At 34.7% G+C, this 13128-nt stretch overlaps 2 protein-coding genes across 6 annotated transcripts in view; one reads left to right on the plus strand and one right to left on the minus strand.

Moving 5' to 3' along the window:
* LOC123555179 (uncharacterized) overlaps positions 1-13128 on the minus strand; it is a 202738-nt gene that overhangs the window by 103151 nt on the left and 86459 nt on the right. For 2 of the 5 annotated variants that reach the window (XM_053547370.1, XM_053547366.1), the window contains exon 1: positions 3320-3750. The exons of 1 other annotated variant lie outside the window; for it this stretch is intronic. The gene's annotated coding sequence lies outside the window, so the exon portion shown is untranslated. Of the gene's footprint in view, positions 1-3319; positions 3751-4640; positions 4784-13128 lie in introns of those variants that run through there. 2 more of the 5 variants (XM_053547368.1, XM_053547367.1) reach the window with 2 other exon arrangements.
* Positions 5021-13128, plus strand: part of LOC123555138 (centrosomal protein of 63 kDa-like) — a 214065-nt gene continuing 205957 nt past the window's right edge. The window contains exons 1-2 of the mRNA XM_053548912.1: positions 5021-5299; positions 8741-8839. Coding sequence (XP_053404887.1) covers positions 8750-8839 — 90 coding nt within the window. The 5' untranslated portion in view covers positions 5021-5299; positions 8741-8749. The remainder of the gene's footprint in view (positions 5300-8740; positions 8840-13128) is intronic.

Here is a 13128-nt window from a genome sequence, read left to right on the forward strand (position 1 = left end):
AGTAAAAAATAATGTACTTAGCAAAAAATCCTTTTGGTATAATCGAAGTCGGTATCGATACAATGCCACTGACTATTCATATACGCGACTTACACACTTATAATACCTTAAAGCTATTGTATGCCAAATTTCATATTTACATATATGAACAATTACTACATATAGTTTATAGGAACATAAAAATTAACATGTTTATGTGTACATACAGTACTATGCATAAGGTTTAAAATAGTACACATTTAATACATCATATAGATAAACATAACAAAGTACATGTATAAATGTGCAGCACTTAAAAACTGGGAATTTTTAACACTCGTATGTTACTGCTTGACATTCGAGTACGACAGTACTCTAAATACAAAAATAATTTTAAAAATATTAATATATGACCTGCATGAAGAACCAAATAGGGTTTTGCGACCAGCATGGATCAGACAGCATTCGCATCGCGTCAGTCTGGTCCAGGATCCATGCTGGTTCGCTAACAGTTTTCCAATTCCAAGCTTTAAAAGCGAACAGCATGGGAGCTGACTAGACTGCGTGGATAAATCGCTGGTGCTGGACCATGCGGTCGCACACCCACATTGGGTTTCTCATGCAGCTCATATATAATCAATGAGATATTCTAATACCTGAAAATAAATATCTAGGGATAACACATTTAAATGAAATACTGACATTGGATATCTTTAAGTTTCGTAATAAGTACTATTAACCGTCCCCGAGCTTACAAAGGCAAAGGCAATACAACTTTCAGCTGCAATATCTAGAGGTACATGATAAAACTTAAGAATGCGATAACTTTAAGCAATATGCAACTGTATGTTTAAAGATAAAAAGTTTTGGAAACTCATAATGTTTGCTCCCGACAAGTCGCAGCTTAAACCCAATTTCCTTGGAAGAAAGAGTTTCCGATGCTTAACATTCAGATAACTTTATCCAGAATCTGTTAGCTGCATGCAGAAGCATAAACTACTTTTGTTAAGCAATAAAATAACGGTTTCAAATATCTATCACTAACTGAGTATGGCGAAATTTTATTTACACTCTCCGCTATTTTTAATTAAAAAAATAGATATAAACACAGATTCAGATCGAAAGAAATCTGCCGTTTCCGATGTTTTAATGCAACTGGAACTTAACATTATCTTTTCACCCAGACAGTAACTTATCTTGCTGAATTCACTGTTCCATTTCTGATTTAATATTATGATCGGCTCCTTAAAGGAGTTTTATTTCACACCATTATGATCTCACAAATTTACCGATAAAACAAATTAGTTATGTAATATGAGGGAACTTATGTGCCCATACAAAATGTCCTACCAAAATAACTCCCGCTATTTAAGTAACGCCCAAATCTGATTTCAGCATGTACAAACAGTAATGATAAAGCTGTACCCTTTACAGAAATCGACATTCTTTTAGTGATATCACTGGAAATACTGTACAGTTTACAGATATTGATAGATTACTGGTGATATCATAAGTTACACTGTACAGTATACAAATATTGATAGATTATGTGATATCGTTGGCAATACTGTACGGTTTATAGATATCGACATATTTTTGGTGATATCTTTGGCAATACTGTACGGTTTACAGATATCGACATGTTTTGGTGATATTGTTGGCAATACTGTACGATTTACAGATATCGGCATACGTTTGGTGATATCGTTGGCAATACTGTACGGTACACAAATAGTGATAGATAATTGGTGATGGTACACCAGTATGAATAGATAATTGGTGATATCGTTGGTAATACTGTACGCTACACAAGTATGGATAGATAATTGGTGATATCGTTGGCAATACTGTACGATACATAAGTATGGCCAGATAATTGCTGATATAGTTGGCAATATTGTACGGTACACAAATATTGATAGACTATTAGTGATATCATAGGCAATACTGAACGTTATACAGATATTAAAGATTACTGGTGATATCATTGGCAAATCTAATAGTCTGCAGCACATCTAATATTGAGAAATATTTATCACATAATGCAAAAACATATTGTGTTGGTAATGCCTGTTTATGTAACAGTCACAATGGCCTAGACCTGGATACAGACAATTTAAGACATGAATGCAGCAAATTTGGTTTTATACAGCCGTAAGAGGTGCTCAATGTAGCACTTAATGGCGAACGATTCCTTTCAATTTTTCAGAGAAGTGGCGATTTTAGAGTGTGATCGAGACATTGCCAAGGGAGATGACAACATTAATTGGCAGGATGCAAGACCTGATTGCACCTATAAATCTCAGACAACAGGGCCAAACTTTGATTTTTGGTGTATTCGCAACAACTCTCCTGGTGAACGGTAAGTTAAAAAGCGGTGAAGCTGGATTTTCAGTCAAGGTGACAGGTGATACAACGACCTTCACTTTAAAGAGTCACAATGACTTTGGTTAGTAACATTGTGGTTGTCATATTTGTTTATTTATGACCATAAACTACATATTATTCTAATCATTACTTATTATCGGTATTTGTTATGTGATATCTTTATCATATGTTTGAATATTTGATCAACATAGTATAAAGTATTTATCGAATCCATCCTTTTCATTACCTCCCTTTATAACAGATAGTAGTGCTTCTCTAACGAAGTAATTATGCATTTTCCTTATTAGGGCAGCTGCTTTATTTGTTTTTAACATATGCATGATTATGGAAGTTCAAGACCTACTGTTACAGATTTGCTCTGAGTGTTGGCTGAACAGTAGCTCTATTGGATCAATTACACTTCAAAATGTATATGTTTTAGTTTGGTTGTTTATTTTGTGCAATAAGCAATAAGCAATAACACTAGCCAAAGCGCATATATACATGACCAGGTTAAACGAACAGCATACTTTTACTGTAAAGCTGCACAAAACTATATACTAATACCGAAATATATCCGAATAGTTTAATATCCGAACAAACACTCGCTATCTGGATTAATTATGAATATTCATGTTTACTTGACTACTGTACTTCCCCTTATTTGTAGAATGTCGTTAATTAACGGGAAATTTACGATCAATTATAAATCATTGGGAAGAAATATCAGCTTAACTGTATCTCATTTTAGATGCAGTTTAAACGCTTGTATCGGACACTAAGATAAAATATTGTTTATCTGCAAAGATACGCTGCAGACCTTGAACAATATTTTACCAAATACAGTTTAAGTAAACAGAGCCCCATGCTGGCTATAATACGCCGACCCTATCTTTAACCATAACAGCTATAAAATTTCAAACACATGTTAAACATAATGTTTATATTAAAGATAAGCTTTAAGTTTACTTACATACATGAAAATCACACACCTGTTTAATTTAAACTTGTACAACACATCCCACAATGTCCTTTAAACCTTAAACTAAAGTTAACACTACTCCATACGCCATACATGTATATTTACGCTTAAGACATTAGAAGTTAATTTATAATAACGCGCTCTGGCGTGCGTTTTCTCAAAATATCCATTTTTGTCACTGTTTAAGGCCAAAATACGTTCCGCGTGGCGAATCTATCCATAATTTCCTTCGTGTTCCTTTCTCGCTTCAGCCAATTTCAATGGCAACTCACTGGCTTAGAAAGTTGTTTTACGTTTAAAATAAGATATCATAGACAGTTTAAGAGTTGAGGATTCACCGGCGATAAATATGGGGTGATATATTACACATGCGTAACTTATCTCCGCCCATTTTGAATTCAAATTTGCTTTTCGCTTTGCTGTTTATACGTGAAAAATTAAGTGGATATAGTAGACGGTGGGCACCTTCTAAATTTTCGCAAGGATTTTATGAAAACAGGTGCTTAATCTTTCGGCCATTTAAAGGAAATAAAAATGAGGGAAATTGCTAAATAAGCAGTGAGGATGTACGAATAAGGAAAAAGATATGTATAGTCCTGGATTTATAAGTTACAGTATGAAATATATGAGATAAAGGGTTTGATAAAAAAAGTGTAGGATATCTGTGTGCAAGGGTGTTACTAGTAGAGGGGATTATGCATGTTTAAATAAGTTAACCGTGTTTAATTTGTGAATTTTGTGTAAATATAATTATATGTTTAATCTATTCATCATACGTGAGTGTTTTCATGCGACTTATCTACATGCAATGAACTAAACCGATTTGTGAAAAGGTAAGTTGCTTTTAAAATCTTTTCTCTTCACATAAAATCATATTTAAAAAAGGTCATGTTTTATCAGTTTTTCAGCCGACTATGTAAGCAGTTTTACGTATTATCAAAACAGAAAACAATCTTAATTTTAGAAAACAAAATGTGGACGATTTCGACGTTACACACATGCATACAGAGACACACGTTTGTTTTCAAGCCATTTCATACACAGTAGTCTAAATTTTATTAATGAGATCTGTTAAAGAGTTGACCTCGTTCACTGATACGGGAGACACTGCATTAACGTTGCACAATTAACGTTAATTATACGGTGACTTTATGATAAACACCGCTATTTAATATACAGCCGAATACAAAACTAATATCGTTTTCATACATGCAGACTTTTAAACTTACCGTACCCATATGGGGTTTTTGAAAAAATATATTCTTACAAATACAAATTAACATAAACAAAGTAAACAATAACATAAACATACCTTTATAATTCACTTAAATCACTCTTTTTCCACATTTCACTCGCGTATATTAACTCTGAACTTGATTTGGCTTTTTCTTATACAGTATTAGCGGACATTGATTTTTTTTTCTCCCTGTGACATAAGTTCATTCAATGCGAAGCTTAAATCCTATCGTGGTATCAAACTTTAACTATTCTTGTACATGTTAATACACCAAGTCTAAATCAGTTTAATGTTTAATACAAATAATGTATTCTACAGTCAAATACATGGATTAATTTCGAAACCTATCTTATTCGCTCGGCGTGCGACACTTTGCAAGGTTATTTATTATATCAGGGAGATAAAAAATGTGTACCCCGGACGCGAAAATTTAACCTACTGTTTTATTTAACGTTCAACAGCATAGAATGCATACGTGTTCCGAATATTAAATTTTCATTTTCATATATGGAGCGTTTGAAGTTAATTTAATTCTTTAAGTGCATGGGATTAAAAAAACTTGGGTTTCCGCCACTCCTGACAAGTTTGTTACTGAATGAGGGAATAAAAGTGTTGCATGTGTGACTTTCTGTGAGCAATTTTATTTGGTTAATCGAGTGGAGGAACATTTTTAATGGATACAAGTGTTTATTGCATTTTAACTCGGATAAATCCAACGGCGAACTGAAGTTGCGGTAAGTGGAAAACTGATAGGGTTTTCAGCGAACATGGGCCCTATAAAACATATTAATCAGTTTTCAAATGAATAAAAAAATAATAAAATTTATCTTGAAACTTGATCACATTATAGAGAAGGTGTTAAACAAAAGATCTGTTTTAAAGAGTGTTTCGTTTTTTCGTATGATGATTTATGAATGCACTCTGGAACTGGAACCTCGTCGGTATTTTTGAAAAAAAAATTCTACAACGTACCAATCTGCTAAGGCATAATGAGAATATAATTCAAATATGGTCCATAATTTTTAAGGGATTAGACCCCAAAATTACACTCGGCAATTTCCGTGTGATTACATATTCTCGTGAGCCAATATTCGGCATTTCTCGGACGTAAACATAGCTAAACGCACGTGTGACTTTCCGTAGAAATCGGAGAACATGGAGATCACGTTCGGAGAAAATGTATTTTACCTATTGTCATTTCCTGTATACTACCTTAAGTAACATTTCATAGGTGGCTATCACGTGTGTTTTACTCACAGTTGATGTTCTTGTTAGTATAATTACCTATGTTTTGTCATTTTGTAAAATCGTTTTGTTTGAAGTTCTTTATTATATAACCAGACTCAGGTTAAGTATATAAAATACCCTTCCGGATACAAGTGACATTGCCTTGACGCTGTGTCACCTTCTGTTAGACGTTAGCGTTTATATTACCTTATTAAGACACAACAATTAGTACCAAACCAGTTAAATGACTTACATCCGACGTGTATCGAAGAAACTGTACCATTGATCTATTGCGTTAATCTGTTGACACCATTCATTAAACTAACATTATTAGAGAAGGTAACTTGGTTATTGTATTTCTTCCTTTTCAAACGATGTTGACATGTTTAGAAAGCATTTAGGCGGATCAGTAACACTTAAAGTCATTTTGACGTTTAAACCGATAGATTTGAAAAGCAGTTAATTTACGAATACAGCTTATTAGCGGTACAAATTATTGAAAAAAAGTCAAATTACTGTCATTGGGAGAGGTGTGTTGTGTACAGAAAATTTCAATGAATGTATCGTGTAACAAAAATACATTTATAATATACTGGTTTTAATAAATAGTTAATTTAATGATCTCTTTCGTGCAGATGATCTAACCCGCGTGCATGGCACGCTCAGCTGGAGTCGATTTGTGAAATTTGTGTAGGTTTTAAGTATTATTTTGAGGTTCACATTAATTTATCATGTCATTTAAGTACAAAAAACATAAATGCGCGTAAGTTTCAAGGCCTCAACGCTATTTACTTTAGTTTGTAAACTTTGAAAATAACTTGGACCAGTAATGACAGTAGGCTATTTCCATGCAAATAATTTCGGTATTCTTTGACGGTCACAAGAACATGGATTTTAGTAAATTTGTACCTGAGGGAAAATGCCGAAATTATATTCGGAAAATACGTCATCAGGCGGAAATTGCCGATTGTCATTACGGAGCTTACCGAACATCTGATAGTCTGATTGCAAGATAAATGTGATCATTACCTGATATAAAATCACTTTTGTAGCCATGTCACACAGCAATTTAAAAATTCAGTGGGTTTTATTTTTTCCTACGGAAGCCTGTAGGTGACATGTGTAATTTGTTTAAGCTTGATATCTAGTATGTTGGCCACACGCTAAGCTACTTTATTTTCATTTTTAGAACTTAATTTGTTTCATAGATAAATTAAATTGCACCAAAGTGATCATTATATGACAAATTAGATATATATACAGAGGAATATCTATAGATACATGTGGTGTCTGTAGAAGAATATAATAAATTGTACAAATTTGTTTCGATCAATTACAAAAAAACAAAAAACAAACAAGAAACGTCTTGAAAATCAACGGCGAAAGTGTCCGTATCAACTGGAAACCCATCCTCTGGAAAGTTTGCTATCAGTAGCAGGTGTATGTTTCATGATTGATGACTTTTATCGGCGTTACAATCTTGCAAAGGGAAGTAATTCACCTTCATTAATAAAAAAAGTCCTGCCCGTTGTTTGTATTCATACGCGCTATATAAAGGTATTCAACATGCATAATGCAAGCGAAGTATACACCAATACCTATAAATTCGTCATTAATTGATACTTACGTTGGCAAGATCAAACAATTTGTGGTGATCGATGAATTATACATGTATTCATCACGCTATTGTATTTGGCAATATGGTTAATTAATAATATAATACCATGTACCTTAGATGTCAATATGTCCTCGTATCAGGCGAATATATCATGCAGACTTACTTAAGTCTTTTAATGACAACTTAATGTTGAATAAGTAGCCTTTTTATTCTATTTTGTTACATTGAATGGTCTTATGACAGAAAACAAACAGTTTGCTGACCTTTTGACATATTAAGTAATTTTTTTATTCTGTTACACTTTATACATAAAAGGAGATAGGATTTAGTGGTGAACCTAGCAGTAATATAAAACAGATAAAAATATCATACATAATTAATCCTAATTTTGTAAGTAGATAACTTTTGTGAATTTGCATAAGTACAGCTCACTCTTTCCAATTTTACATCAAAAAGTGACTTACACATTAGGGATCTGTGAACATTTTTTACCATTTTTTATTATTTCTATCAATAAATACTTCAAAGCCTTTAATAAGTGGCATTTTAGATTTCTATTTATTACAGACTACATATATTTTCTTATTCTTCCCTGAAAATGGCCTAAATCTGGAGGTTGGCCCAAAAACGAGGCCCTTAAGTACTTCCGGAATTAATAAGGTTTAAATTCAGATTTATTACCAGACGCTCGTACACTGAGCATCTCGGCCATGGTATTTTTGTTTTATTACGAATATCAGAATTATTCCCGCACGCATATACTTTTCGTTAAAATCAAATTTCAGTTGATTTAAAAGAGGAACATAATCCGAGCAAAGACTTGTAAATTGTGTAATATTTAATTAAAAGAGTATAACGCATAAGGACGAGGACTTAGGGACGTTAAATATAACATAAAGTTGTGTAAAAAAAGTTAAATATGAAACAGAATGGTGTATTTATTTTCTTAACGTCGCATTGACACAATCAAGGTCATATGGCGATTTTCTAGCTTTGGTGGTGGAGGAAGACCCCAAGTGCCCCTCCGTCCATTATTTCATCACGAGCAAGAACCCGGGTAGAATCACCGACCTTCCATACGCCCGCTGGATGACATGAAGAATTCAACGCCCCGAGTGAGGCTCGGACCTATATCGTTGAGGGACAAATGCAAAGTCGGTGACCTAAACCACTCGGGCACGAAGGCCCCTAATGATGTGTAGAAAAGTTCAGTATAACACAAAGACGCATAGAAAATTAAATATCGCAGCACACAAAGTTGCAAAGTGACATTTTTATTATTTTATACTTTCCTGAAATAAACTTTTATCTTATCTTTTTTTTTTTGCAGGAATTAAATATGGATACTATAGGAGATATTTCAAGACAGGAGTTAGATATTGGAGGAATTCAAAATATAGTTAGTGTGGAATTAGTACAACATCAGAAGGTAAGTTTTGTCATTTTAGAACAGAACAGAAAAGAATATCAAGTTACATAAGAATGCAAAACAAGTATAAAAACATTACAGATTACATATGACATTATAGCGGGTGATGAAAGGAGTGTAATTTCTGTTTAGTTGCCATAGTCAGCATGGAATGCTAGAATCTATACAACGGTTTTGTGTATAAAACCATTGAAGTCAAGAGAATCTCAAAGTTTCTTTAGACCATTTCGATTGAAAAAAATCAGTTCTGTCTGTGTATAAGGAAATCACTGTCATTGAACAGACAGCTAATTCGTCAAACCTGAATTCCCTCGGAATATTATGCTGGGTTCTTTATTATGATTTTAAAAGGTGTTGTAATAGGTCTTGTCAGGCAGGTCCAACGGAGAAGTTAGCATGCTTCCTGTATGGTATTGGATGCCGTATAGTAGCAAAATAGACAACGTTTACACATTATACATTTTAATTAGCTTCAAGTAATTGACCCGTAAATGACAATCGGCAATTTCCGTGTTATTACGTATTCTCCGTAGGTAGTTCGGCATTCTTCGGAAGTAAATATAGCCAAACGAGCACATAGTTTTCCGTAAAAGAACGGAGATTGCCGAAGTCGTATTCGGAGACTACGTATTTTGCCGATTGTCATTACGGGTCTAACTTCCTTATATGTGCAGTCGAATTGATTCAGTCGAAATAAAACGGTTTAATATTAGGTAGTTGGTACCGTGTACACGTGTATTTTGAGCAGCACTTTGGATACCGTGTACACGTGTATTTTGAGTAGCACTTTGGATACCGTGTACACGTGTATTTTGTACACGTGTATTTTGAGCAGCACTTTGGATACCGTGTACACGTGTATTTTGAGTAGCACTTTGGATACCGTGTACACGTGTATTTTGAGTAGCACTTTGGATACCGTGTACACGTGTATTTTGAGTAGCATTTTGGATACTGTGTACACTTATGCTACGGTGCATTTTGCTATGCGAGGTCTAGAATAAGTAATACATATCGAATATGGAACTCTGTAGGATGTAGTCGGATTGTGTTGTAAAACAGTTAATTTTTAGCGAATATGGCACCGTGTACATATATATATTTAAGCCATTTTTCATGGTAAAGAAACTCTTATACACATAAAGTAAGGTACTTCGTGAGTTTAGAATATCATACATACAGTTGATCTTGCATGACGGCTCCATTAATTTTTTTCTCTATGACAGATAGCCTTTCCACCGACAAAAATGTAATAACATGTCTAGATCCAACTTCGTGAAAGAAAAACATATACAGAAGTCTAATATTCCACCTGTCTACGCTGTCGGTTCCATAACCTCTAAATTACCGTCAGATCTCATATCAGTATAAAATAACACAATAATAACAGCATTGAAACAAAAACAGCGTTCCGCAAAAAAATTACTGTCTGAGTTTAAACAAACCAACTATGGAGGCAATATAAAGAAACCAATCCTGTCGTCTGCTTGGTTATATCGCTTGCATTTTTCGCTCTAAGACATTTATTATACTGTCAAAATATACAATCTTAGATGGTTTATATATATATATAAATGTCACCAGTAAAATTCGTGATATTAAAAGTATCGATTACAGCTTTTCGTATATACCATAGGGGTGGTGCTATGCAACGAGAGAAACGGTTTGAAGACGAGTAAAGTATAGGTTCCATGTCGATAAATGTCACGGTTGTGTACCTTTTGTAACGGTTATGAAGCTGAGCTCTGTTCGGCAGTTTGTATATATCGTTTAGAAGGTACAAAAGATCTTAAATTCAAAACCTTTCTAGTACAGCCATCTTTGAGAGAATACCTAATTTTCTTCAACTATACAGGTGTATATACAGATATGCACACTCGTAAATAAATCAAAGACACTTTCTTTTCTGTAGCCATTTGTGAATAATATGACCATGTTGGATACCCTAATCATTACATTAGCAAACAGGAACCAAACAAGATGTCTTGTCAAATCACTTGCCCCTTATCGATGTGGGTTTGAGCCTCACTCAGGGCGTTGAATTTTTCATGTGAGGAAACCATCAAGCTGGCTTACGGAAGGTCGGTGGTTCTACCCAGGTGCCAGCTCGTGATGAAATAATGCACGGAGGGGCACCTGGAGTCTTGTTATCTAGTACCGCCTATGTATGTACCTTCATTTCATCCACTAGGGATCCGTTGCAAAACAAAAACAAAAAACTACTTCCTAGTAGGTGATCCACAAAAATTCGGAAAGTCCTAGAACCTAGAAAAACTATGATAGTGAAGGAAGGATACCTGCCTAATGTTATATCAGTAATATCCTATGTTAACAATCCGTATTTAGGAGAGAACTTAGGATGAAACTTGACAGTTTCTGCGAAACAAGCCCAACATTTTTAAACTCCTTCATGGTTTTACACAAATAATAATAATAATAATAATAATAATAATAATAATAATAAATGGGAAAATCAAAGCGGAGTTATCAGTATAAACTTCAATCTACTTATAGTGTGCAACTTACTTTTTTGACCAATCAGAGCGAGTTATTATTTTTTTTAAAGTGTGGCATCTTATTCATGACGATCAATGTGACTGAAGCAATAATTTTCGAAGAACAGCTCTACACGCTGAAGAGCGTGCACACGACTGACTCGGCAATTCTGATTGGTCACACATAGATTTCACACTAGGCCTATGTCAGAAAGAGTTTATGAAGAGTTCTTCGAGAAAAAGAATCCTCGGTCGGTCACTCCCTATCGGTTTCTTTTTCACGAAGAATTCACCTCAGCGCAATTGATAGAAAACCATCTCAGAGTTTGTAAACTTATGCTCTATTTTACGACAGTCTCTTCTTTCTGGTTTAACAAACTGTAATGAATGAGACGGCGTAAATTTTGTTACTTTTCAATTATTTCACGTGTCACCAACCGTAGATGATGAATCAGAAAATCGCTGACATTGTATTTTTTCATCCACCGTCAAAATATTCCAGTGGGGCATTAATAATGAATAATTTTGTCCCGTAAACAGACGGATTGTCACCCCGATTAGTAGATGTCATTTTAAAATTTACAAGAAAAATAGATTGCATTTAAGAAGTAAAATAATAGGTCCAGAGCGATGGGGAAACATTTTTGAATGGGAACTATAATGGGGCAGAGAACCATACTAGAAAAACAAAAGTGTGCATGGATTTCTCGTGCTTTTAGTTTGTAGTATGTTTCGCAAGAAAAGGTAGTTTTCGTGCACATAGAGTTCAGCACTAATCACAAATATTTAACCCTTACCATGCTGGACACGACTGATTCTGCATTTGCAACCAGTGTAGGTCATGATTAGCCTGCACATCCATGCAGTCTGATCATGATCTGCACTGTTCGCCATTCAGTCAGTATCTTTTAGTAAGCACCCCTTTTAAAAGTTAATGGTACTGTCAAATTTGAAAGGTAGACAAGTTCATTATAGACATAATTTAATCTACCGCCTCGACAGTCTAGTGGAAGAGCGTCTGCTTCGATAGTGGGAGGTCTTGGGTTCGATCCCCGGCTGCGTCATACCAAAGACGTGAAAAATAGTACCAGTGGCTCCCTTGGTTAGCGCTCAAATGCATTTAATGGGAAACTGGCTTCTCTTCTCTCATACCCTCGTGGCGATGGATTCTAGTCGAGAGTGTAATTAATATAAGTTGTAGAACTTGTTTCACACTCGGTCTTAAATAAATTAGTAAAAATTAAGAAGTATGGTAGTTTGTCTTTTTCAGTAGAGAAAAAAGTCGCAGTGAAGAAAATGTTGAAGATCTCCTGGCAGGGATATATGAGCCGCACCATGAGAAAACCAGCATAGTGGGTTTGCGACCAGCATGGATCCAGACCAGCCTACGCATCCGCGCAGTCTGGTCAGGATCCATGCTGTTCGCTTTTAAAGCCTACTGCAATTAGAGAAACCGTTAGCGAACAGCATGGATCCTGACCAGACTGCGCGGATGCGCAGGCTGGTCTGGATCCATGCTGGTCGCAAACCCACTATGTTGGTTTTCTCATGGCACGGCTCATATATTTTTTGTCAGGAGTCAAAAAAAAAAGAAAACGAGTACGCAAACATTCGTTAAGATTCTAAAAATAGCAGAGAAATTTATCATTATACTATCATGTAATGTAATTATCAATAAAAACAAACATTTAATCTGTTAAACTGCGCAGCAGATCCTTATTTATTTTATCTTTAGAAATGCGGGAGATAGAGTAGAGAGCCAGGAAAATGGCCGTTTGAGAGTTAAATTGCAGT

The sequence above is a fragment of the Mercenaria mercenaria genome, chromosome 7 (genome assembly GCF_021730395.1).
Source record: "Mercenaria mercenaria strain notata chromosome 7, MADL_Memer_1, whole genome shotgun sequence".
NCBI lineage: Eukaryota > Metazoa > Mollusca > Bivalvia > Venerida > Veneridae > Mercenaria > Mercenaria mercenaria.